General features: G+C 42.0%; 3 protein-coding genes across 4 annotated transcripts in view; 1 reads left to right on the top strand and 2 right to left on the bottom strand.

The window, feature by feature from the left end:
• The window catches only part of il16 (interleukin 16), a 45,842-nt gene extending 44,038 nt beyond the window's left edge, over positions 1-1,804 (top strand). The window contains 1 exon segment of the mRNA XM_034562691.1: positions 1,781-1,804. Within this exon segment, the coding sequence (XP_034418582.1) occupies positions 1,781-1,804 (24 nt within the window).
• On the bottom strand, positions 1,408-17,465 carry stard5 (StAR-related lipid transfer (START) domain containing 5). 2 transcript variants are annotated; one of them, XM_034557334.1, is made up of 6 exons: positions 16,729-17,465; positions 14,952-15,001; positions 9,869-10,001; positions 4,326-4,443; positions 2,442-2,535; positions 1,408-2,331 (listed from the first exon to the last, which is right to left on the bottom strand). In XM_034557334.1, the coding sequence occupies exons 1-6, from the start codon at positions 16,816-16,818 to the stop codon at positions 2,181-2,183; spliced, it is 636 nt and encodes a 211-aa protein (XP_034413225.1). In that variant the 5' UTR covers positions 16,819-17,465; the 3' UTR covers positions 1,408-2,180. The 2 variants fall into 2 exon arrangements, with proteins under 2 accessions (XP_034413225.1, XP_034413233.1); XM_034557342.1 differs by lacking the exon at positions 14,952-15,001.
• Positions 17,466-17,858: 393 nt separating this feature from the next.
• The window catches only part of LOC117727702 (transmembrane channel-like protein 3), a 48,184-nt gene continuing 42,502 nt past the window's right edge, over positions 17,859-23,540 (bottom strand). Inside the window, exons 18-23 of the mRNA XM_034528133.1 lie at positions 22,800-22,925; positions 22,589-22,667; positions 21,553-21,595; positions 21,186-21,459; position 20,444; positions 17,859-18,863 (exon numbers count right to left, since the gene is read on the bottom strand). Of these exons, the coding sequence (XP_034384024.1) occupies positions 17,859-18,863; position 20,444; positions 21,186-21,459; positions 21,553-21,595; positions 22,589-22,667; positions 22,800-22,925 (1,528 nt within the window). The remainder of the gene's footprint in view (positions 18,864-20,443; positions 20,445-21,185; positions 21,460-21,552; positions 21,596-22,588; positions 22,668-22,799; positions 22,926-23,540) is intronic.

The raw sequence follows: 23,540 nt of genomic DNA, 5'->3' as shown, positions 1-23,540 counted from the left end.
ACGTTAAATCATAAGACAACATGATTAAATAAAGCTAATAATCAGTGTGGATGGGCTCATGTCAAGGTAGTACATGTGTCTTAGTGGAAGTACTGTCATTATATACAATCCACAAGTACTTTTCCCATTCTTTTCCCCCCATACACAACTATCATGAACTACAAAGTGCAGACAGTGAGTTGGCCTTGAAACTGGACTGATAGATACCGTACTGGTCCTGGTCTTTGACAATCTACATGTAAAAACACTGAAGTACCATTCATCTGTACTTTATGACATGCGTCAGTATAATTCTACTTTCCACATGAGGGGGTGGCTATAACAGTACTCTGATTACCAACATCTTCCTGAAATGTTCTCCATCAATTTCTATTAGCCCCGCCTCCAAACCCTCAGGCTCACTTACATGAACGGAGGAAAGGAAATAACTCTGGATTCAGCTGTTAGTGCAATTCACAACTTAATTATTTAAATAAGGGCCATTCAAGTGTTTTAGTTACCTCAACGAAAATGATCAACTGAGTCAGTTTTTTCTTAATCCAAAGTAAGTCTGTGAGCAAAAGTCTCTTTGGGCCCCATGGCGTCACGTGACGGACCCTGAAGTTGTAATTCCACCGTTGACCACTATGTCGGATTTGCCACAAAAGCCAGATTCAGTTAACTTCTCTTCACTCACAAAACAGCAATTAAGATACTTTTCTCTCGATTACCCGCAAAACTGGCCACAAACATACTTAGAAATATAATAACAAGTCTAGTTTTCTCCTGTTTTACCCAAGAGCATAAAGGTAACTTTTGACTTACATATTTTGAGTCTTGACTCCTAATTTAGACCTTAGTCATGGCACTCACTTTTACAGTATATGCTACTGAAAACCGCCTGATATCAGCTTATAGTGTGGTTTTATTATTTTACATAAATCATGTAATTTCACCACAATAGCTTTTTTTAAACATGTGACCACAGCACATGTCTTTTATTATGAAATGTCTCGTGTCAGCTGGTGACCACCTTTGTGAGGCCAGTCAGAAAAGAGTTGTTAAGTTTTGAGAAGCCAGCTAACCATCTGCAGGCAGCTGTTGTGGATATAATCTGGAATCTGCAAAAGGAGTTTCAGGAACTGTATATGAAGAAAAAGAAAAAAGGGAAATGTACTATGGATCAGTGGTGAGCAGGGTCGTCCTTAAATCAGAGGCTCGGTGGTTTGATCCCCTGCTCCGCTAGCCCATATCGATGTGTCCTTGGGCAAGACACTTAACCCCAAATGTCTCCCGAATGTGTGTGAATGTTAGTTACTGCTGATGTGCAGGTGGAACCTTAGCTCCTCCCATCAGTGTATGAATGGGTGTGAATGTTAGTTACTGCTGATGTGCAGGTGGAACCTTAGCTCCTCCCATCAGTGTATGAATGGGTGTGAATGGGTGAATGATGACATGTAGTGTGAAAGAGCTTTGAGTGGTCGGAAGACTAGAAAAGCGCGACACAAGTACAGTCCATTTACCGTCCATTACTTGGAAACCACTGGCATGAAAAAAACAAGATACTTTTCTGCTCAAAAGAGCAGCATAAAACATGCCATATTTACCCACTTGTGCTTCAGTATAAAGGATTAAAGAGGCAGATAATCAGAGTTTACAGGTGAGTTGGAAAACAAATGGCAGTTCAAGAACAACAAATTATGAGGTATGAGCCAGTACTCCAAACCAACAACCTGATACCAGCATAGGATAAATAAAGTCCATGCAACATGCATGTTTACTGTACACACTGAAGTATGAGCTTATAAGAAGAAGACGTGTCTAGTGTCTCAATCAGCATGGTAAAAAGCACTGTTATTTAAGAGCACGTACAAATATAGATAATTACTTAATTAATGAATTCCACTGCAGGAGATGTAAAGAGAGACTGGAGTTTGAGATGCAGGTTTAGTCAAATGCAAGCCCTCATTCTGATTGTTGTGCATAAACTGCTTTCAAATAAGAGGGTTGACTGTTGAAGATTCACTGGATTCCTCCTGCATCACAGGACTATAGGAATGTACAAACAAAAATCATGGATAGGATCTATTTGAAGTCAGCGATCAATAATCTCAATGTGTCGAGTTTGGACTGTTTAAAATACAACAAACCTGACCAGGAATCGGGCTCAGGTTTGAAGGTAAAAGTCTCAACTCTTAGTGTCAAAGGTCCTTGAGGGATTTCACAGCCTTGGCCAGGTTGCTGTAGAACTCAGCCATGCTGGAGGGGAAGAACGAGTCCACCACGGAGCGAGGGAGGTAGCCACCCAGGTCTGTCTGGAAGAAGCTGAACACCTGGGTCTTGTTGGGCTCCCTTGAAGATACACACAAGAGAAAATATGTTCTACAGTGGAGATGAACCTGAACTCTGGCTAGAACCTCCTCACAAAACACACTGTACGTGTTTTGTGTCAGTGTGCTCACCCTGAGATGGGGACACAGATGCACCCACAGGGATGGTTGAATCCTCTCACGTAGCCAGACTGGGGCGGACAGCCCGGGTGACTCACATTGGTGGCTGTTTGACGGGACACAAAACACACATGCACGTGTACGTGTCCACATTAGGCTGATCTTGTGAGAGCTGTGGCTCTTTTAACCATGTTCACTAAACAGAGTGCCTGCTGAATTTATTTTCCATCAAGCAAAAAATCTATGTTTTTCTTTTTTACGGTTACATTTTGAGGTTTTGGGCTATTTTGGCCTAAATACACATTTATGTTAGTATTTAAACATAATATTTCAGAAAAGTTGCAATACAAAAGACAATTGTCTTAATGCAAGTAATCAGCTGGGCAGGTTTCATGCTTATATCTAAGTTAAAAGGTTTATCTTATTCACCTGCAGTGTCCCCCCTTCAAGTAATGGGTTGCCTTTTGGGAAATATACATTTGCTTTATTGCTGAAAATGAGATGAGGAGAACGGTATCGATCTACCCATTTACAGTAAGAAGGATTCAACCAAAAGGCAAACTATTGGTTTAAACTGGAGGTGCTTCAGGTGGGCTGGTGGAAGCAGTTACACAAGTTCACCTGATGGAACCTAAAGACTGAAAGTCAGCAAACCTCTGGGCCTCAAACACACATGGTTGGGATTAGACGTATATTTTAGGTCCATATCAGACATATTTGGTACTCAGATCTTAATGGTCATGGTTATTACATTTCTACTAGTTCAGTCCGATGGGGGTAAGAAACACAAGTAGTCAGACAGTGAATCAGGTTATAAACAAGCCAACAGTTTATCCAGATCATCTGAAGTCCCGCCTACTTCCTGGTAGGAATGTGGTTTGAACTGTGATGAATGTTTACAGGGAACAATTTTACAATTTCTCTTTGAAATAAGTTTGGTTTACCTATTTCACTTATCAACTTATTTATAAATGTATCCATATATTTTATATTTATTCTAAATTAGCGTTCGCAATTATTGGCACAACAGCCAAATTTCACAAATGTACTTCCAACATGGTACATGGTTTTAAAATAGACAGCTCATCAGGGGTGGTGGTGATCATAACAGGAGATAATCATTACCAACCTTTTCGGAAGCAGTATATTGGGTGGACATTTGATAACACCTTGTTTACAGTTAATTTATATTATTGCATTGATCAATTTGCCATGTTATGTACATTGCCTGAGGATACATTACATGACTGTGCATAGCGAATTGTCGCCATGCTTTTACTCAAAAAAGCACATGAATATTAACTCACACTGTAGCAGAGCACTGAGGCCACCTCTGTTTTCCAGTTCTGAGATTACTCTGAGCAGCATGATGTGAATTAATTACAACATAATTAGTGTCTGATTAAATTAGTTGTTACAAATGGTTTTAAGATTCTTCCTCCACGACTTATTACCATGGTGGGGCAGCAGCACACGTGTACATGTGACCGGCACATAATCAGCATCTCTAAGCTCTACCAGTCAATAATCAACTTTCATACCGTAGGGCAAATTCTTTTTTATAATCAATTAAAATGGTGGTTGTGAACCTGAAATCTGTGACATTGATTAATTTAAGTACAAATTTAAGTCTGATTTGTTGGCAAACTAAAACTTGAACTAGGTTCCTAAACTGAGTGACTCTTGAGTTCCTATTATTGTGTGACATGTAATGCATTTATTTTGTTCATGCCTGTAGGCTCTCCATAACATAGTTAAATCTCATACAGCCTTGTATCCAAGTCACTTCGACAGGTAAAAACAGTCCAGCATCTACTGCAAGGCACAACGAATTTTAAGATGAACAAAAGAAACAAGCACAGGAAGTAGAGGAGGCAAAAACGAGTCGTTACGCACCATTTGATGAAATGGTGCCATCTTCGTATTGCTTAACTAAAATAACGTCTACAAAGTCTCGTGGAGCTATGATACCCATAGCTGCTGAGGGCGTGACTGTTCGGCAGATGGAGATGTCCTGTGAAGAGAGGGAGACAAGGGAATGTACTCAAAGACTGGATCGGACAAAGCAAAAGTAAAAATTAACAACACCTCTCATAACTCAGTTGAAGCTGCACCGGGCAAGATTTTCTGTCTTTTCTTTTGTTTAAGTATTCAATTCAATTCAGTTGATTTTGTATAGCCCAATATCACAAATTTGCCTCAGAGGGCTTTACAATCTGTACACATACGACATCCCTGACCTTTGACCTCACATCGAATCAGAAAAAACTCCCCAAAAATAACCTTTCACAGAGAAAAAAGGGAAGAAACCTTCAGGAGAGCAACAGAGGAGGATCCCTCTCCCCGGATGGACAGATGAATAGATGTCATGTGTACAGAATGAACAGCATTACAGAGTTACATAAACACATTACATGAATATGACAATGTATCTAAGTATGTGGATCTGTTTGGAGATGTAGCTATTGGGTTAAGGGCAAAGCTGATGAAGTCAATGTGACACCAAGGCCCACAACAAGACAACATACAGCAGTTCACAAACCGGAAATGCCACGCGAATAAAAGGCTGGGGAAAATATATGTTTCACTCAATATACAGCACTGCTGCTGCAGAAGAGTGTGACAAAGACTATGTAGGATAATAGACTCCATGCAGCACACCGATCCGTGATGATCCGATTAGAAGCGCAATGTTTGACGTGTGTAAAATCACCACATCGGGCAACACATCATCTGCTGTCGAGCACATTTAACACAGAATGAGTGTGAGGGAGGGCTCAGAAACATCTTGCAGAAATGGATGAAGGGCATGCAGGAGCCCATAATCCACCAGAGGGGGGCTATTTAAGAGGATAAGACTCTCTTGGAGTGCGTCCGGACGCTCTGCAAAGGCTCCACTCCTGTGGTATTGTTTGAGCCAGTGAGATAAACGCTGTTTTGACCGCCAGCCATTGGAAATAATGGGTTTCAGAGAGCAATGCTGCCGTTGTCGTGCTGTGTGAAAGGCATTTCACTGTAGCTGATGTCAGGGCTAGGAGGAGCGCTGTCCTGAGAAATATCTTCTTGAGGGAGATTTGGGCCATCGGTTCAAAAGGGAGACCCTCAAGAGACAGGGATGTCGTATGGGTACAGATTGTGAAGCCCTCTGAGGAATTAAAGAGCACCAGCAGTACATCTCACTGTGGTGCTCCAGAAGTCAGACAGTCATCTCACTCCCTTCAAAAAGCGCCACCATGGGATGCACAAAAAACAGATCTCACTCCGTAGCCTCCGTGGCAGGCAGATATGGCTGCAGCATACACATCAGTTGTAGATGGGGTTAGGGTTATCTACCAATGTTTGAAGATATGTTAACATAAGAGGCATGGGACATGACATGGGCTCTGAGCCTATCCTTACACCAGCGCTGAAAAGTGGACCGCCTACCAAAGTAGCATGCTGTAGTTGTAGGGGCTCGAGGGCCCTGAATGAATGCTAAATAGACTGTACTTTTTTAGTCTTGCAACCACTCAAAGCGCTTTTTACACTAAATCTTCATTCACCCATTCATACACTGAAGCATGCAAGGTTCCACCTGCTCATCGGGACTTAACATTCACACACAGCAGGCACAGCAATTTGGGGTTGAACACATCAACATAGACTAGTGGTCTTGAAGGACAACCCTGCTCTACCACTGAGCCACAGTTGCCCTCACATCCCATGTGATGAAGGTACTGGTGAGGCTGGTCTTGGCCCATCTCTGAACACATGTGAAATCATCACTGGACCCTCTGCATTTTGCATACGTTGGAGATGTTCTACCAGTCTGTTGGACCAGTGCTCTGAGATGTTGTAGATGTTCTACCAGTCTGTTGGACCAGAGCTCTGAGATGTTCTACCAGTCTGTTGGACCAGAGCTCTGAGATGTTCTACCAGTCTGTTGGACCAGAGCTCTGAGATGTTCTACCAGTGTGTTGGACCAGAGCTCTGATATGTTCTACCAGTCTGTTGGACCAGTGCTCTGAGATGTTGTAGATGTTCTACCAGTCTGTTGGACCAGAGCTCTGAGATGTTCTACCAGTCTGTTGGACCAGTGCTCTGAGATGTTTGAGATGTTCTACCAGTCTGTTGGACCAGAGCTCTGAGATGTTCTACCAGTCTGTTGGACCAGTGCTCTGAGATGTTTGAGATGTTCTACCAGTCGGTTGGACCAGTGCTCTGAGATGTTGTAGATGTTCTACCAGTCTGTTGGACCAGAGCTCTGAGATGTTCTACCAGTCTGTTGGACCAGTGCTCTGAGATGTTGGAGATGTTGTACCAGTCTGTTGGACCAGTGCTCTGTACTTCTCCGTAGTCTGCTGGGGGATCAGCATTGGAGCCGGAGACACCAACAGACTCACTAAAGTGGTGAAGAAGGCCGGCTCCATCATTGGCTGCAACCTGGGCAGTCTGGAAAAGGTGGAGAGAAGGCATTCACTCCTAGTGGCGGGTGGTCTTGTATGTTGATGGAGAACCACAGTCAACATTGTGCATTCTCTCCAGAGGCAACAGACCCGTCTTTGCATTCCCAAACCTGTCCCACAATATCTAAAAGGAATGTGAGACTCAGATTACACTCGTTGTGGGATGAACCTCTGTGAGAAGTTAAGTCTGCAGAGTGGTATACATCCCCGGGGTACAGTAGCGCTTATGATGGTAGAGTAGGTGTCTGTGTGACCCACCACAGCAGCCAGACTGAACACACATTGCACCTGATATATGCTGCCGCTGTCATGTTGCTTGTCCTCACCATGATATGAATTGAAGCAAAGGGGTTCTGTACTTTCAGAACTGTGGACAGCTCCTGACAGTTTACATAGAGCAGTGTTTTTCAACCTTTTATGCATCAAGGCACACTTAAGACACAGAAAAAATCTCACGGCACACCAACAACAGGAAATGATATGCAAATCAAACCCAAACATAGTTTCAGCATGAGCATAATATACTCTAAGAAATCAGGGAAACGCGTGTTCTATTTGTTGTGTTTTATTAAACTTAACATCATCCTAATGCCAAGATGGCACAGGCTTTATGCCCAGGTACAGATAATTTTATGCCTGTTTCATAGTGTTGTCACGCAAACAAACAAAATAGTTTGGATCCTTGTCTTGGAGCGCAGGGTGTTTAGTTTTAGTGGCGTTTAAGCTTGCTAGGGACCATGGCACTGTTAGCTAGCTTTTCCCCACACAACGCACAACGGACTCGGTGCGGCGGGAACCCCAGTGAAGGAAAATCCAAATGACAGATACTCATCACTGTACTGTCTTGAGCTCACCGTTTTAGCCTTCTTTTGACACCCACTTGTACTGGGCTCATCATCTGGATCAAGTGTGGGGGGATCTTGATCAGGACCTAGTTTTCTTTTCAAAAATGTCTCCATTAGACTTTTATGCGTGTACTGTACCTATCTCTTAATCTCACTTTTTTAAATTGTCGCCTCAGCAAATCTGCCTATTAATTACGCTGTGTACCCACAGGCAGAGGGGAGTATTGAGCCTTCATACCACTGTAGCGACACTGTGACGTGGCTGTCAATCACAGTGTGGCACCGTGCATGCTGGTCGAGGGGGCGTGCCTGTGATTGGAGGAGTAGAGGGGAGGCGGGATTAACCGGTCGGAAAAGGGGAGTTAAGTGTGGTTGACGGGACCGTTGTTGTTGACGTTCGAGTTGCTGAACTGAGAGGAGCACGCTATCTGTGTTAGTGGATGCCCAATAAAGTGAGGATTAAGAACGTCGTCCCGTCTCCGTGTCATCAGTGCAATAACGTCCGAAACATTACACCACCAACAACGCGACGACATACACACAAACACACAAGTTGGCTTTTTTTTTCCACGAATGAAGTGACAGTATGTCAAAAAATTTTATTTTTCACGGCACACCTGACAGCCTCTCACAGTGGTTGAAAAACACTGACATAGAGGGATGAAGGATTCCATATTTTCCTCACATCATGAGACAGGCATATCCCATCCCATCCAGAGAGGGAACCGTCTGTGTACACGGATGTGTGTGATGTCACTTTTCCGGTATGTCAGGTCGGACTGCATTTAGGGAGAAGGGATCGTCCACAGTCACCTTTGGTGCCAAACAGGGTTGAGGCACAGGGACCAAACCACTACATCTTTCTCATTTGGAGAAGTCCCAGGGGGTCAACCACAAGGTTTGTGGACATCACTAAGAGCGTCATCACCACTCTGTAGGGTACATTGTGGAGCAATAGAGAGTTTAGGGCATCCAGCTTGGCTAGACACAGCTTTGCTCTCATGGTGACCAAATTCATATCCACACAAATCATCATCCCATAAATCAATGACTGGGCGGGAAGCCAAAACCTCTTCTACCAGTGTATTGTGAGAAACAGCATGGTGTTAATCAGTGATGAAATGTTACTAAGTACATTTAAAGTGCAGTACTTTCCTACATTTTTTTAATGCTACTTTCTACTTAATTGCATTTCAGAAGGAAATATTTTTTACTTCACTACATTTATTTATATTGAGTAAATGAAAAACAATGCTTTGCTTCCGTTTCATGGATTGGAGTTCCATTCATACATTGTCATATTCATGTAATGTGTTTATGTAACTCTGTAACACTGTTCATTCTGTACACATGACATCTATTGCTTCTGTCCATCCGGGGAGAGGGATCCTCCTCTGTTGCTCTCCTGAAGGTTTCTTCCCTTTTTTCCCTGTCAAAGGTTATTTTTGGGGAGTTTTTCCTGATCCGATGTGAGGTCAAAGGTCAGGGATGTTGTATGTTTACAGATTGTAAAGCCCTCTGAGGATAATTTGTGATATTGGGCTATACAAAATAAACTTAAATTGTATATTACACAAGGCAAGAGTATACAAATGAATAAAATTAGCCCTAATGCAGCCAGCCACAACATTAAAATGCATCTTACATTATGTATCAATAATAATAATAATAATAATATAATATTAAGATGATTTTATGATGTGATATTTTTTAAATCAAGATCAAAGTACTTCTTCCACCACTGGTATTCATCAATGACACTGGCTCAGTCACTTGCATCATCAGTGGCGTTTGAACCTCTCATTGGAATGCAACCATCTCTAAACCCAATAGCAGCAGCTCTTAGGGGGCAGAGCCCATACGATACAAGACATGTTCACATTAGACCACACTAATCCACTCAATAACAAGTTGGGCTATTAAACCATGACGTATAGAGTTGATTGACATTACCTCTCTAGATGTATGGGTACGGCACTGCCATTTAAAGCAACCAATATGGTATGACACCTAGTGCAGCTTTAAAAATAATTCAGACAATCTTTGATTAAAATCAAATGAAATGTCACTACTGTATAGAATGAAACCTGGGTTGAGAATGCCGATGACAAAACATCCTGTAATCAGAAGACAGAAATGAGTAACACACCTCTTTGATTTGTTCCAAAAGCTCAAATCTTTTGACATTGTTGTCCCACTTGACTCGGAGCCCGTTGGGTACTGGTTTCAGACACTCCCACACTTTCTCTGGGCAGCCACTGACAATCCCCTCCCCCTTATAACTGCAGAGGAAAAAAGATGAGGACTTGGTCAGGAGAGCAGCTCATCTGCTGAAAATTAGAATGATACATTATTGGACAGGCAAATGATTTAACCCTTGCACACAAATAAAAAAAAAGTCCACAATATTTTCCGATCATACCTTCCTTAAACATAACAAATTGATAGCTAATTAACTCTAAACAAACAATGACATTCTAATGATGTTTACTAATTAAAAAATATTCAGAAAGAATATTAGAAATGCTATATATTTTTATTTAATATTTGTGAAATATAAAATAATTGCTTTATAAATTGCATTGAGAAACAATTACACTCAATTTCATTAGTAGAGTATCTATTTGGTGTTTGTTGTTAAGGATTACAAAATGATGTGTGAACATTTAAGAAATCGTTTTTGAAACATCTATAAATATACAGATAGATAAACCACTTATGAACTATTGTCAAGGAATTAAGTATCTAAATAAAGGTCTATAGATGCTTTACAAAGTAGTTATTAACCATTTTACAAGGCATTTTAATTAGTTGCAACTTTATGGTAGCCATGCAAGTAATATTTATAAACGACTTCCAAACCATTCATTAACTATCACGGTTGGGGTGGTAGTGCAAAAGACTCAGGAGCAGGGGAATAGACAGGAGTCGAGGTGAGGCAAAGAACAAAAAAAACAAGGGCAAACCGATACTGGGAACTATAGCTCAAAAGTGATGCAGATACAAGGGTTATTACAAAGGCAATCTGGCAACTCACAAGGGGAAGCACGGGAGTATGTATACATATGAGGGGTAACAAGAGTGTAGGGAATGACTCATCACGAGACAAAGCAGGGGAGTGGAATGAACCATCAGGAGACACTAGGGAGACACACACATATGGGAGACAGGGGAGTGGAATGAACCATCAGGAGACACAAGGGAGACACACATGGGAGACAGGGGAGTGGAATGAACCATCAGGAGACACAAGGGAGACACACATGGGAGACAGGGGAGTGGAATGAACCATCAGGAGACACTAGGGAGACACACACATATGGGAGACAGGGGAGTGGAATGAACCATCAGGAGACACTAGGGAGACACACATGGGAGACAGGGGAGTGGAATGAACCATCAGGAGACACTAGGGAGACAGGGGAGTGGAATGAACCATCAGGAGACACTAGGGAGACAGGGGAGTGGAATGAACCATCAGGAGACACTAGGGAGACACACACATATGGGAGACAGGAGAGTGGAATGAACCATCAGGAGACACTAGGGAGACAAACGTGGGAGACAGGAGAGTGGAATGAACCATCAGGAGACACTAGGGAGACACACATGGGAGACAGGAGAGTAGAATGAACCATCAGGAGACACTAGGGAGACACACATGGGAGACAGGGGAGTGGAATGAACCATCAGGAGACACTAGGGAGACACACACATATGGGAGACAGGGGAGTAGAATGAACCATCAGGAGACACTAGGGAGACACACATGGGAGGCAGGAGAGTAGAATGAACCATCAGGAGACACTAGGGAGACACATCTGGGAGACAGGGGAGTGGAATGAACCATCAGGAGACACTAGGGAGACACACATGGGAGGCAGGAGAGTGGAATGAACCATCAGGAGTTGGATCGGTGCAGCCCTGGATCTCATGAGGGGTAAGAGTAACAAAAACTAATTGATAAAAATGTAAGTGAGTTGTGATATTAAAAACAGAGCTATGTTCATCATTCACAACCATAAATTGCGATTTAGCATTTTAGGGAAGTGGCCTCAAGCCTGGGAGTAACAAAAGAAATGTAAGGGAAGTGATGAAAATGTATATAAATAGAGTGACACGTTGTCAAAAGATTTGATGTACTTGATTTTGAACGGGACCCTGCAGGTGCGCTCGGGGACACGTCCGAGAGCGCACGGACGAGGCAATGCCTTAAAGCCAAACCACAATAAAAAACATTGATAAACGTGATCTGGACCGGGCTCAGGAGACTCACGGTGGAAACGGGAGTACGTTACAATTACATTTATTTATCCACAAAAACACTAAATTGGCACATAGTACAGTATCAGCTTTTTGAGCCACATTTTGCAGTGAAACATGGAGTTGTGCAAACTTCGCCGGATACCTCCAAGTCTCCTGTGGGTGACTATAAGATATGACAATAAACCTGCTAACGAATTTAAATAATGTTTTTATATTTATTCACACCACCGGTCCCGGGGTTGCATGAAAATAAACACCATTAAATTTCACCAAGGGGATGAATAAAGTATCTTCAATTGTATACAAATACATCTAAGCAACACATTCACTTGATAAACAAATGTAATTACGATCAGATCTACTCGTCAAAGGCATAGGTTTGCTTATGGATGGTAAGGCCCTGACCTGACCCTATAAATATTTGAGTAAACTCGTTCATATTATCTTTGGAGTGAACAGACATCCGACGAGAGAGACAGAGAAGGAGAGCAGCAGAATGCCGTGTGACTGGACACAGAAATGGGCTTCTGGTGAAAACATCATGGCGTAGCAGCCATGAGGGTAATTATTTCTTTAAAAGCCCACTGTCTGTCTGCATCTGACTGATGTGACAGCCATCAATCAATAAGAAAGCACTCTTTGGTGGCGAGATGAGAGGAGAGGGCAGAGCTTGGTTCATTCGGCTCTGACCGCCTGACCTTACAGTCGGGTTCACTGCAGTCCTTTTACACAATACTGGTATTTATCGTATTTGTTGATAGATGCACAGTAATAGAAGATATTATTGAAGAGACATCCAGCTCAGGTTAACTGGAGGCTCGTAGGTGTGAATGTGAGCGTGAACGCTCGTCTGTCTCTATATGAGCCCTGAGAGAAACTAGGCACCTGGTGAACTGTCTTCAGACAATGCCAGCTGGGATCGGCTCCAGCGACCCCGAATAGGAGAAGCGGTTCGGATAATGGAATGGATTAATTAAAATGTATCATTAAGGTGAATAATAACAATAATAATAATAATAATAAAAAAATTCCATTTGATTTATATAGCGCTTTTCAAAATACTCAACACTTTACAAACTATCATAAAAAAAGAGCTATACACTAAAAACATAGAACACACAGACATTGAAAGCAGTTCTGAAGAGGTGAGTTTTGATTGGAGACCCTAAACCCAGCTATGGAATATGTGTCCCATGCGCATTTAAAGAGTTTTAACAAATCGATTAGCTCTGTAAAAATGATTGTCTCTTTAAAGAGTCGCATAAAATTACCACTTTACATTTTGTGTTTAACCAGAGATGTGTTTATAAGTTTATGATAAAATTAATAATCAATAACATTCAAAAATAAAAAGCTTTGGTGAGCTGATGATGGAGCTAACAAGTGAGCCCTCTCCTTCCTTCTCATGTCTGTTGGGATGCAGTGCTCAAGAGCAGAGCCAAAGACAGAGCCAGAGCCCAGTTAGTCAGGGCTATTGTAAAATGATACAGAAGCATAACTTTAAAGAAAGAAAAGAAATTCACTTTTATTGATCCCCGTTGGTAAATTCTTCTCTGCATTTGACCCATCCTAGTAATTAAGGAGCAGTGGGCTGTGGGGAGCAACTGGGGGTTCAGTGTCTTGCTCAAGGACACCCACAAAATGGTCCCAATATGGAATAATAGAATTACGCTAACAAATCCAAAAAGGCATCTGGTTTATTATACATTAATAGGATAATGGTTTTGACATACTTTCATTGGAAAACATGTTTTTACTAAAAGAAAATATGATACCGTAATTAAGGCAATATTGCGAGAATTGATACTCATCAAAAGGAAAGCTGACTTATTTGGTGGTTATTAAAAAAACATTAGTCATAGATGGATGTAGCTTTTTAAGATTAAATAATGCAATAATAGATTATTAAGGACTATTCTCCCATCAGTTAGTTTCCTATCACACTTTTAGAGGAAATGTGAATGTTTGTACTTGTAATCACTTCCATTATGAATTGGTAAACATTTTCATCACTTCTTTTGTTACTCCCACCCTTGAGGACACTTTTTTTAAATGACAATGATGGAGGCAAGATGGGGAAAATGATGAAAAATGACTGTTCATCATTTCACAACAGTTTTAATCAAATCAACTTTAAATTATTAAAATAACTGGATAATGTATCACAACAATTTTTTTTTTCTTTTAATTCACATGCACTTTCATTCCCTCCATTTGGGTCAATGAATATATGTTTCTTTCACCCCTCCTAATTGAAAGTATTTTTTATCAACAAACTGTAATCAACAAAATGTGTTCAAACCACATTTTACAATCCAAGGTTCTTGAAAAGTGGTATTAAATGATCTGTCCATCAGGACTAACTAACATTCACACACTGATGGGAGGAGCTACCATGTAAGGTGCCACCTGTCCATCAGGACTAACTAACATTTATACACTGATGGGAGGAGCTACCATGTAAGGTACCACCTGTCCATCCTTTCTAACTAACATTCATCCACTGATGGGAGGAGCTACCATGTAAGGTGCCACCTGTCCATCAGGACTAACTAACATTCACACCCATTCATACACCACAGGAACAGTCTGCGGGGGCAAAGAGGGGTTCAATTCAATTTATTTTGTATAGCCCAAAAATCACAAATTATCCTCAGAGGGCTTTACAATCTGTACACATACGACATCCTGTCCCGGGACCTCACATCTGTACAGGAAAAACTCCCCCCAAAAAAACGTTATCAGGAGAAAAAGGGAAGAAATCTTAGGGATGCCACTAATATGTCACACATTGAGCCGGGGAGCAAACTGCTAATCCTTTGATTGAAAGCCAAACCTGCTGTAATACTGAGCCACCGACACCACACAGTCACAAAGTGTTCCATCTACAGATTTGATGCATTGTGTTCAACTATTGATGAAATCTAAACTAGATGAGAAAGAAAAAAGAAGTTGAGCTTTCTCACACATTCCCAGGGAACTCCGACGAGGGACGCCAAGACACAACCACGTCATTCTGCCAAAGAAAACAGTAGATTTACAGTGAGCAACATTTGCCTTAGTGTAATGAACAGCCCTGGTAAACACACAACATACTTCAAAAAGGTAAAATAGGTCATAGGTTGTGTCTCTTGAGGAGCATGTGTGACAGAGGTCACTATGAGTTGCTGCACCACCTGACAGACATCATTGAGCACCAGTGTGTTAAGCATTGCTGGCATTCGTTGGCTCTTAACTGTTATATGTCAATGTTGATTCGGTGCTACGTGCAGCTGACAGATGTGTTGGCAGGATATTTGGAATTCTGAATAATCTAAAGTGGTAAAATGTCTGATGTAAGATGGTCATAACAGAGGGCTCTATAGTAGGGTTGGTCAAGGTCAATCATTTTGAGAGCAAACACATAACTATACATGGAAAAAGCAAAATGTGCACCCCGAAATAAATACAATATTGTTGGTGTAGTGATGTTTAAATACTGTTGTCAGTCAGAGAACCAGACCACCATGATGTCTGTGAGCTGATAACAATAGGTTTGTTCGAGATGAGCCAATGCTGCCAGAATCGATGGCTGGCGATCGGTGCCAATGCATGCTGGTTAGATTGGAGTCTGACTTGATCCAGACTTGCTAAGATAATAATAATAATAATAATAATAATAATAATAATAATAATAATAATAATCATCTCACGAGAGGGAGGCGGACGCAGATTTTAGAGCTAGGCGCCACAGTAGCTCTCCACCCGTGGCCCAGTGCATGATGGGAAACACCTGCCTGTCACCAAATCAGAGAGCTGATTGGCTCTTAGATTTGACAACAAACACCACATGTTGTAGAAAATCCCTATTGTCAGTGTAATTGGAATACTTAACATTCAATTATTGACTATTAGTCTCTTGTTTAATCTAAAAACATATATTGTGTGGTTGATAATAATAAAGCTTATTTATATAATGCATATCAAAACGAGTAGTAATGTATTTCACAGGCAGACATAAAAAGAACAACGGATAGCAAACAATGCAGTTACACGCACATTTCTACATTAATATACATTTACAAACTCGTATGAATAAATCCGAACGAGGTCTGTAAACTACAAGTAGCCTACAGATACTTTTTTCTGCGACTTCCTGTGTATTCTTTAAAGGCAGCTGAAAACTGTCCGACTTGACGACAGTTTCGTGTCAGCGCCCCCTGCTGCTCGCGCCTGCTCTGGTCTACTTCAGGCCAGGCGCAGTTCATCTCGGACGAGCCTATTGTGTGGTCGGGATGGTGGCGGTCCGAACAGCTGGCACGTGAACGTGTCGTCATCTCCGGCAGAGAGCGTCTGTTAAACTGATATACAAACATCTAGCATTTCATATTGTAGCTTGGAAAAAGGAGGACGAGTGTGTCATGCGCAGACCAGCAGCAGCCGTGGGAGACATGCACTGGTAGATGTGTAGTAACCAACACGGTCCCCCTCGTGTTACCTCTCTGCTACCTCGAATAAGGCATCTATTTATTTACAAAGTCTTTGGAACTGAAACGACAAAGAGTTGTGTAACTGAACTAAAGTGGGTGATTTGTCAGTGAGGCTCAAACCAACAACAGAAAGAAGAGCGTTAGCGCCCACTTGCTTCTTGAACCCGTCAGGTGACGTAAGCCATGCTGCCGGTAACGCTGACGATGAAGCTCGAGAACACTACCGGAGAGCAGCACGGGGACATGTCGGACAATAGGAACAGCATACAGTTACCGATTTCTTGCAGACTTTCCAGCCGGACTCGTCCCTCTTGTAGCCCAGTAGGCAGTCCCCCACTTCCTTCGCCTTGTGCTCATAGTCCATAACGTCTGGTTGAAATGAACCTCCCCTCGCTAGCCGAGCGTTAATTCACCTGGTAGACTGACGCGAGCTGACGGTACACGGGCTCAATGGCTAACACACGATATCCTGTTATGTCTCACTTCAGCAGACATTCACAGAGACACACGCGGTGGGCTGCCAAATACAGCAGCGACTATTAAATGACCGTGAGCGAGTAGATGCTGCAGAGCTAGCGTTAGCCAAATGAATGAAACGTGCTATGCAATGCCCGCATCGTTCACTAACGAGCAGCGAGCGCGCGCGTCGGTAACGGTTCACTCTCAACCCTCCGTGGCCGCTCGACCGTCCGCACCTGTCTCGGTCACAACGTTTAAATTCTTAACGATTTGAATTAATTTCCTGAAATAAAAGAATTGTTAGCGGTGGTGTCAATTCAGTCAGAGAAAAATTACGTCCGGTCTAGCTTTCAAAAGAAAACCCCTTCTAACATATTTAAGCGTTTATGAAAATGTATCATGTGCTATTAAAAATCGTTCACTACATTTTCAATGTATTCATTGATTTAATCACGAATCTTGACATTGTTTTTTACACAGCAATACATTTACGGAAGCGATAAGTACCACTTAACTTATTTTGAAGGCAAAAGCACCTTGCAATCTGATGGCATCACGCCCCTGCAGCTGGACTCCTCACATGTTACCTACCGCAAAGCAAGCTGGGAATTGTAGTGTTCACGTCATTCCATCCGAAATGCTGCTCATTCAACGTGCAGGACGGATCAATGAAATTATGATTATCAGATGGGAAGCAAGTGTAATTATGTAAACTGTTTTTCTAGCTGATAGCTTCAGTGTTGTGTGGTTTGATTGTTATAGACAATGAAACAATATCACATTTAATTATGTGATGTACATGTAGCTGTTTCAAAATGGTACAAGACCACAAACACATCAAAGAAAGAAAGAAAAATCACATTTATGATAATATTCTCACTGTACTTTCAAAGCATTGTAGACTTTTACCCCCTATTAACAGAATACATAATTTTAGCAAATATGTCATACATTGGAGCAGACAAGGTCATTTGACTCAATGACATTTAGATCAAAGTTGGTTTTGGACTTCTTTTTGGCCAGCTTCCCTTGCCCGGCATCAGCCTTGAGATGGTGCTCCTTGTTGTGGATGACCTGAATGTACTGGTCAGTGCTGCTGTTCTGCTGGTCACTGCTGGAGGCCAGGGAGGCTGAGTCTGACTCGGTCAGAGGGGTCTCCAGTTTTGGTCTCATCTTGGGTTTCACAAAAGACTCCATGTGCCTGGTCCTGGCTGGGGACTGACAGTGTCTATCTGGGGAATGGATGTGCCGCCTGGTTCGCACAAGGAGCGAGTCTGCTGCTCTCACATTGGCCTGAACCCGGGAATTTAACTCTAAATCTCCCCAGTCCATTTCTCCTTCATCATTCTCCTCTTCATCCTCTCCTTGCCCTCCATATCTTACTCGAGCTCGAGTGTGAGCGCCTTTAACAACAGAAACGTGCCTCTCTACATGGTCCCCGATGTAGAAGTGTGCCGGCTGGTGAAGGTCAGAGAGGGACCGGGGTCGATGAGCCTTCCCCGACACCATCCTTCTTCTGCCTTTTCCATCTTCCTCGTCCTCTTCCTCTTCACTCAGATGCTGATGCGAAAGGTGGGCCCTGTGAGGATGTGGTTGGTGTTGAGTGGCGCGGGGTGTGTAGCGTTTAATGTTGCGTGGGTACAGCTCAAGGATCTCTGCAGGCTCCTCCATGAGGTAATGACGTGGGATCCGTGTGGACGAGCGCAGCAGCTTCTTCCTGGGCTCGTGCTCATTGACAATCACATAGCGGGTGGTGTGACCGCGCCGTCCTCCATAACTCTGTGCAGTGATGATCCCGGCAGCCTCGACTGGATGTATGGAGCGTATGGCCTTCCTGTACAGGGGGTCAGAGTGGATGTTGTCAGAATAGCGAGCTGGGGGATTGTATGCCATGTGGTGGTAGGACTTGGATCTGCAGGTACCACTAGGGCCAAAAACAAAGGGTGGGGCCTGTTACAAGAGTGGACAACACATAAGATTGAGCTTAGATGAATATCATGTAATATTATTGTTGGTGTGTTATCATTGCTTCATGTTTGAAATGTTTGAAATGAATTGCCACAAATTTGATTACATTTAAGAGGACATGTTGTTCACTGTATGGCTAATTAAACAAGGTTCAACACTGTAAAGCATGCTTGAATAAAGATTTGTATATTGGTCAGCAGTGATGCTACATGCCATTTGTTCAAAATGTTCTTAAACATGCAAAAACACTGGCATGGTCCTTGTAAAGGCAATATTCAGCAGGTTTAATTTGGACAATAATTTAAACATTCCCATAACTTACAAGAATTCGTGGCTTCCCAAAGAATATTATTCTTCAGAATGAAAAAATTAACTGAAAACCTGGGTTAGCTACTGTAAGAAAACTATGCTTAATAGTGTTCCTAGTGATAACTATTGTGTATTATAATGTGATGTTGAAGGGTCAAGTGAAATAAAATACACTGAAGGTATTATGCGATGATATTAAATGAATAACACTGAATGTATTATGCGATTGTGGAAGATCTCAGACTGAAAGGAACAAAGACTTTTGGCTAGGAAATGTTTTAGGCACAAAGTGGTGTAGATGTTGGAGAAAGAGGGTTTGCTGGACCTGAAGGCTGAGGAATGTTGTTGATCGTAAACTAAGATCACCCTCCTCTCTTCCTCCTTCTGTTTCATGGATTGTGGAAATCTGGATCATGGTCCATGCCTACTGGTAATTTTTCATAATATCTGTCCTATTCATGTAATGTGTTTATGTAACTCTGTTCATCTGTACACATGACATCTATTGCTTCTGTCCATCCGGGGAGAGGGATCCTCCTCTGTTGCTCTCCTGAAGGGTTCTTAACTTTTTTTCCCTGAAAGGTTTATTTCTGTTTTTAGCTGATCCGATGTGAGGTCAAAGGTCAGGGATGTCGTATGTATACAGATTGTAAAGCCCTCTGAGGCAAATTTGTGATATCGGGCTGTACAAAATAAACTGAATTGAATTGAATTGAATGAAGAACAGAACAAAGTCTTGTCCAATCACAGGGCTGGAAAAGGTGCTGACCAGATGAAGGAGGGGGGGGGGGGGGCTGACTTTAAGCTTACAAGCCTGAGACATTCTGGAAATCAGTAGATCTTGTGCCAACTGGCGGGCAGGTAAACGATCTTTGTCGGTCTGCCTGGGGGCGGGCTCTGGATCTCTGTTCCATGGGATATATTTCATGCATTTCATAGTGTGATTCAATTTGTAATTGTGTTTGCTGTACTTTTTATACAAATAATTTTATTGTAACTGGAACCATCGATACGGCTCAATTTTGTTGACAGACCTCATGGCAGAAGGAGCTCTCCTGAGGAAGGCCGGACATGACACTACTAAGGTAACTAAAAACTGAACAATGAATCGTTGGACGAGTAATGCCAATACCAAAATGCTAAATAACATAAAAACTATTCATACCAGCAGCGATAAGACACTGTATCAATAAAAGGTTTGAGTACATTTGGGCAAGCAGAGGACCACCACTTGGGATCCTATTGACCCTGACCCTTAAGCTAATGTATTGAGTTTCTTTTTAGCAAAATGCTGAGTGAATTTGAGTTCCCTCTGGTAAAAAGCAATCTCCAAACCCATCAGTTATTGGTGTGACAACAATAAGCCTGCGGCAGAGAATCTATATTTCTGGGGTTTTGGTGTAGCCGATGGGTTCACAGATTACATTTCTGCCAAAGCCTCTTTTTCTCTCCACATAGACTATTAATCGGCTTTCAACCAAAGCCTGTTCAAAGTGTGAAAACTAAAACTAAAACTAAACCGACTACAATCAGAGACTAGAATGCTTCCGTTGCCAATTCTCTTCCCGTTGCCTAGAGATTATACATGTGAATGTCGTCTTGTTACGGAATGAGTCACCTTTTCTGCATTCTGTATGAAAAAAACTCATGACAAAAACAACAGTTCTAAAATATACATTTTAACAGGCTAATTATTTGCAGGAAAAAAACAAGGCTAAGCCCCACTAAGGGTTCAACAGACAGCATTCAAACCAGTTCAAAGGAAACGTACTAATCGGGAAACAAAGTTTGTTTTAACCAAACCAAACAGGTTAGGTTGTAAAAGTATCATAAAACTACAATGTAGTTTAAGACATCCCCATTGGCCATATGTTCACTATTTATCAATTCTACAATTAAATCAATCAAATTGTATCTATCCATCATATATGCGGTTGCCTGTTGTTTTAAGACAATCTGATTGGACAAACCAATATATCAATATATGTGTCAGACCTGTTAGGTATGTGCTCCGGCCTGTGTTTGGGCAGTATGGTCACTGTTGGACTTCTGACTGATCCAGCCACCCTTCCTCTGTTCAGGTGCGCCCTAGATGCTGATTGGGTGATGGTGCGGATGCTGTTTCCATGACGAACAGGAGAACTAAAGTTTGTAACGCTGCCGTTCCGTTGGGGAGATGGAGTGTTAAGGGAGGCCTCCTGGCTCGTGATGTCGCTCTCCTGCTGATCTGGCTTTTTGTCAGCTGCAGCTTCTGGAGCATTCAATCTCGCTAAGATGGAGTAAACGTTACAGGGTGTGGGTCACGACACTATAAGAAATAATGGAACACACACAGGGCAAGTGAAACAAACTTCAGAGATACCTGCAGCCATCTGGAAGACTTTCTTCTTGTCCTCGGTCCGCTCCTGAAGAGATTAAAGGAAAATTCCACCTTAAATATTTTAATTTTAGCATAAAAATGACTTAAAGCTATTACGAGCTACTTAAACATTTTGTGTTGAATTTGGCGGTCCCTTTAAACAAAAGCAGTAGTGTTGACGAGCACCAAACTTCTCTTTGCGCCTTTTTAGTCTTCAGACTAGTATTCATTCGCCCATTCATATCCCTTCATACATTGATGGCAGGGGCTTCCATGGATGAGGCCACTCCCATCACTAAGCTTTCACACGGCCTTCGGGAGCCATTTTGGGTTAAGTGTCTTGCCCAAGGACTCATTGACATGGACTGGAAGTGCTAGGGAACGAGCCGATCTTCTGATTGAAAGACGACACACTCTAACTCTGAGCCACAACCACTGCAATGCCTATCCCAGTCTACTCCACTCAGTGGTTCTAGTTGTCCTGTGCCTCCAGCAGAGTGGTGTTGGGGTTGGCTCCCAGGAGGGACCAGTGGAGCAACGAGGTGAAGCTCTACTCCTGGCTGGAGGAGGAGCTGCTGTTGCCTGCAGCATTGGCGGATTTGTGTCATTTGGCAGCGGGCTGGTCTCTCCTAAATGTTTTGCTGGAGTCTGAACTGAAAGAATTTTTTGGTGAATCGGCATGATTTCGTCCAATTTCTTGTCCTAAAATATTGTTATTCTATTGTCATCAAAAATCCAGTATTGTTCTGCCTTTTGTACCCCTCCAAGTACTCAAGGCCGAACAAATTATCACCGGTCAATGTAACTGGTCATCTTCCTGTCTTATTCTTTATCAGATGGGGGAACCAAATCTGGTAAATGCAAGCTATGATTGAGAGGGATGTAGATATTATTATATTGTGTCTAACAAAGTATACATGTTGAAAATAAATACAGCATGGTAGCCCATGCTATCACTGTATGAATGGAGACTAGAAAAGGGCTATACAAGTACAGTCCATATACCGTTTACACACACTGTGATTTGTCAGGAACTCACAGTCTGGAGCTGCATCCTCAGCTGGTTGTTGGTGAATTTGAGTGATCTGGCAATGGCCTGGAGATAATATATTAGCATGCTGCAACACACAGGGACAAAAGTCAAGATGACATGTTGATATTATAGTTGTGTGTGTGTGTCTGCGTGTGTGTGTGTGTGTGTGTGTGTGTGTGTGTGCGTGTGTGTGTGTGTGTGTGTGCGTTAGTCTTACAACAGCAGCAGCAGTGCTGGCAGCACTACGACAGGGCTAGTGACGTAACTCATCACTTTACTGAACCACAGGGGGAAATCACTGGCCACTGTCTCAGAGATGATGTCATATATCTTTTCTTGACCACTGAAACACACATGTAAGTACTTTTATGGAGTTAACATTTAGAAACAATAGCTCGGTATTAGTAGCAGCTCCTCCTTCAAATGTGGTGACCTCCTCATATTGCACAAACACAGCAGACTCTAGCAAGTACTTTAGCTCCTTTTCCCCCTTGGCATCCCTGTCATCTGATGCGCCCCTACCACCAACTTGTGGGCATAACCTTGACTGCGGCGACGCAAACAGGGAACCTGCATTCACATCAGCTATATGGGAACTTTGTGGGTTAACATTGTGTGGATCTGACATTGCTCCACAAAACATTGATTTGTAAACTATCTGACTATATATATATATATATATATATATATATATATATATATATATATATAAACTGACTTTATAGATCATATGTCAGAGACTCAGTTAAAATGTGTAATGTTTCAATGTGTAATTAAGCTACTCTTAGATAGTGGAATGTATATATTGTATATATTTACATATTGTAAATAAAATAAAGAAATACACATATATATATATATATATATATATATATATATATATATATATATATATATATATATATATATGTTTATTTTCAAGGATAGGAGGAGACAAACACAAGGGGAATATAAATCA

This window comes from Cyclopterus lumpus, chromosome 3, assembly GCF_009769545.1.
Source record: "Cyclopterus lumpus isolate fCycLum1 chromosome 3, fCycLum1.pri, whole genome shotgun sequence".
Taxonomy (NCBI): Eukaryota; Metazoa; Chordata; class Actinopteri; order Perciformes; family Cyclopteridae; genus Cyclopterus; species Cyclopterus lumpus.
The sequence above is the reverse complement of the archived record's forward strand: the minus strand, read 5'-3'. Positions and strand labels throughout refer to the sequence as shown.

Coding starts and splice junctions, on each gene's coding strand:
- stard5 (XM_034557334.1), bottom strand. CDS start 16,818: ATGGACTATGAGCACAAGGCGAAGGAAGTGGGGGACTGCCTACTGGGC. Junction 10,002..14,951: donor TCGGAGTTCCCTGGGAATGT/GTGAGAAAGCTC, acceptor TTTCCTCTGCAG/TTATAAGGGGGAGGGGATTG. Junction 4,444..9,868: donor TTTTGGAACAAATCAAAGAG/GTGTGTTACTCA, acceptor CTCTCTTCACAG/GACATCTCCATCTGCCGAAC.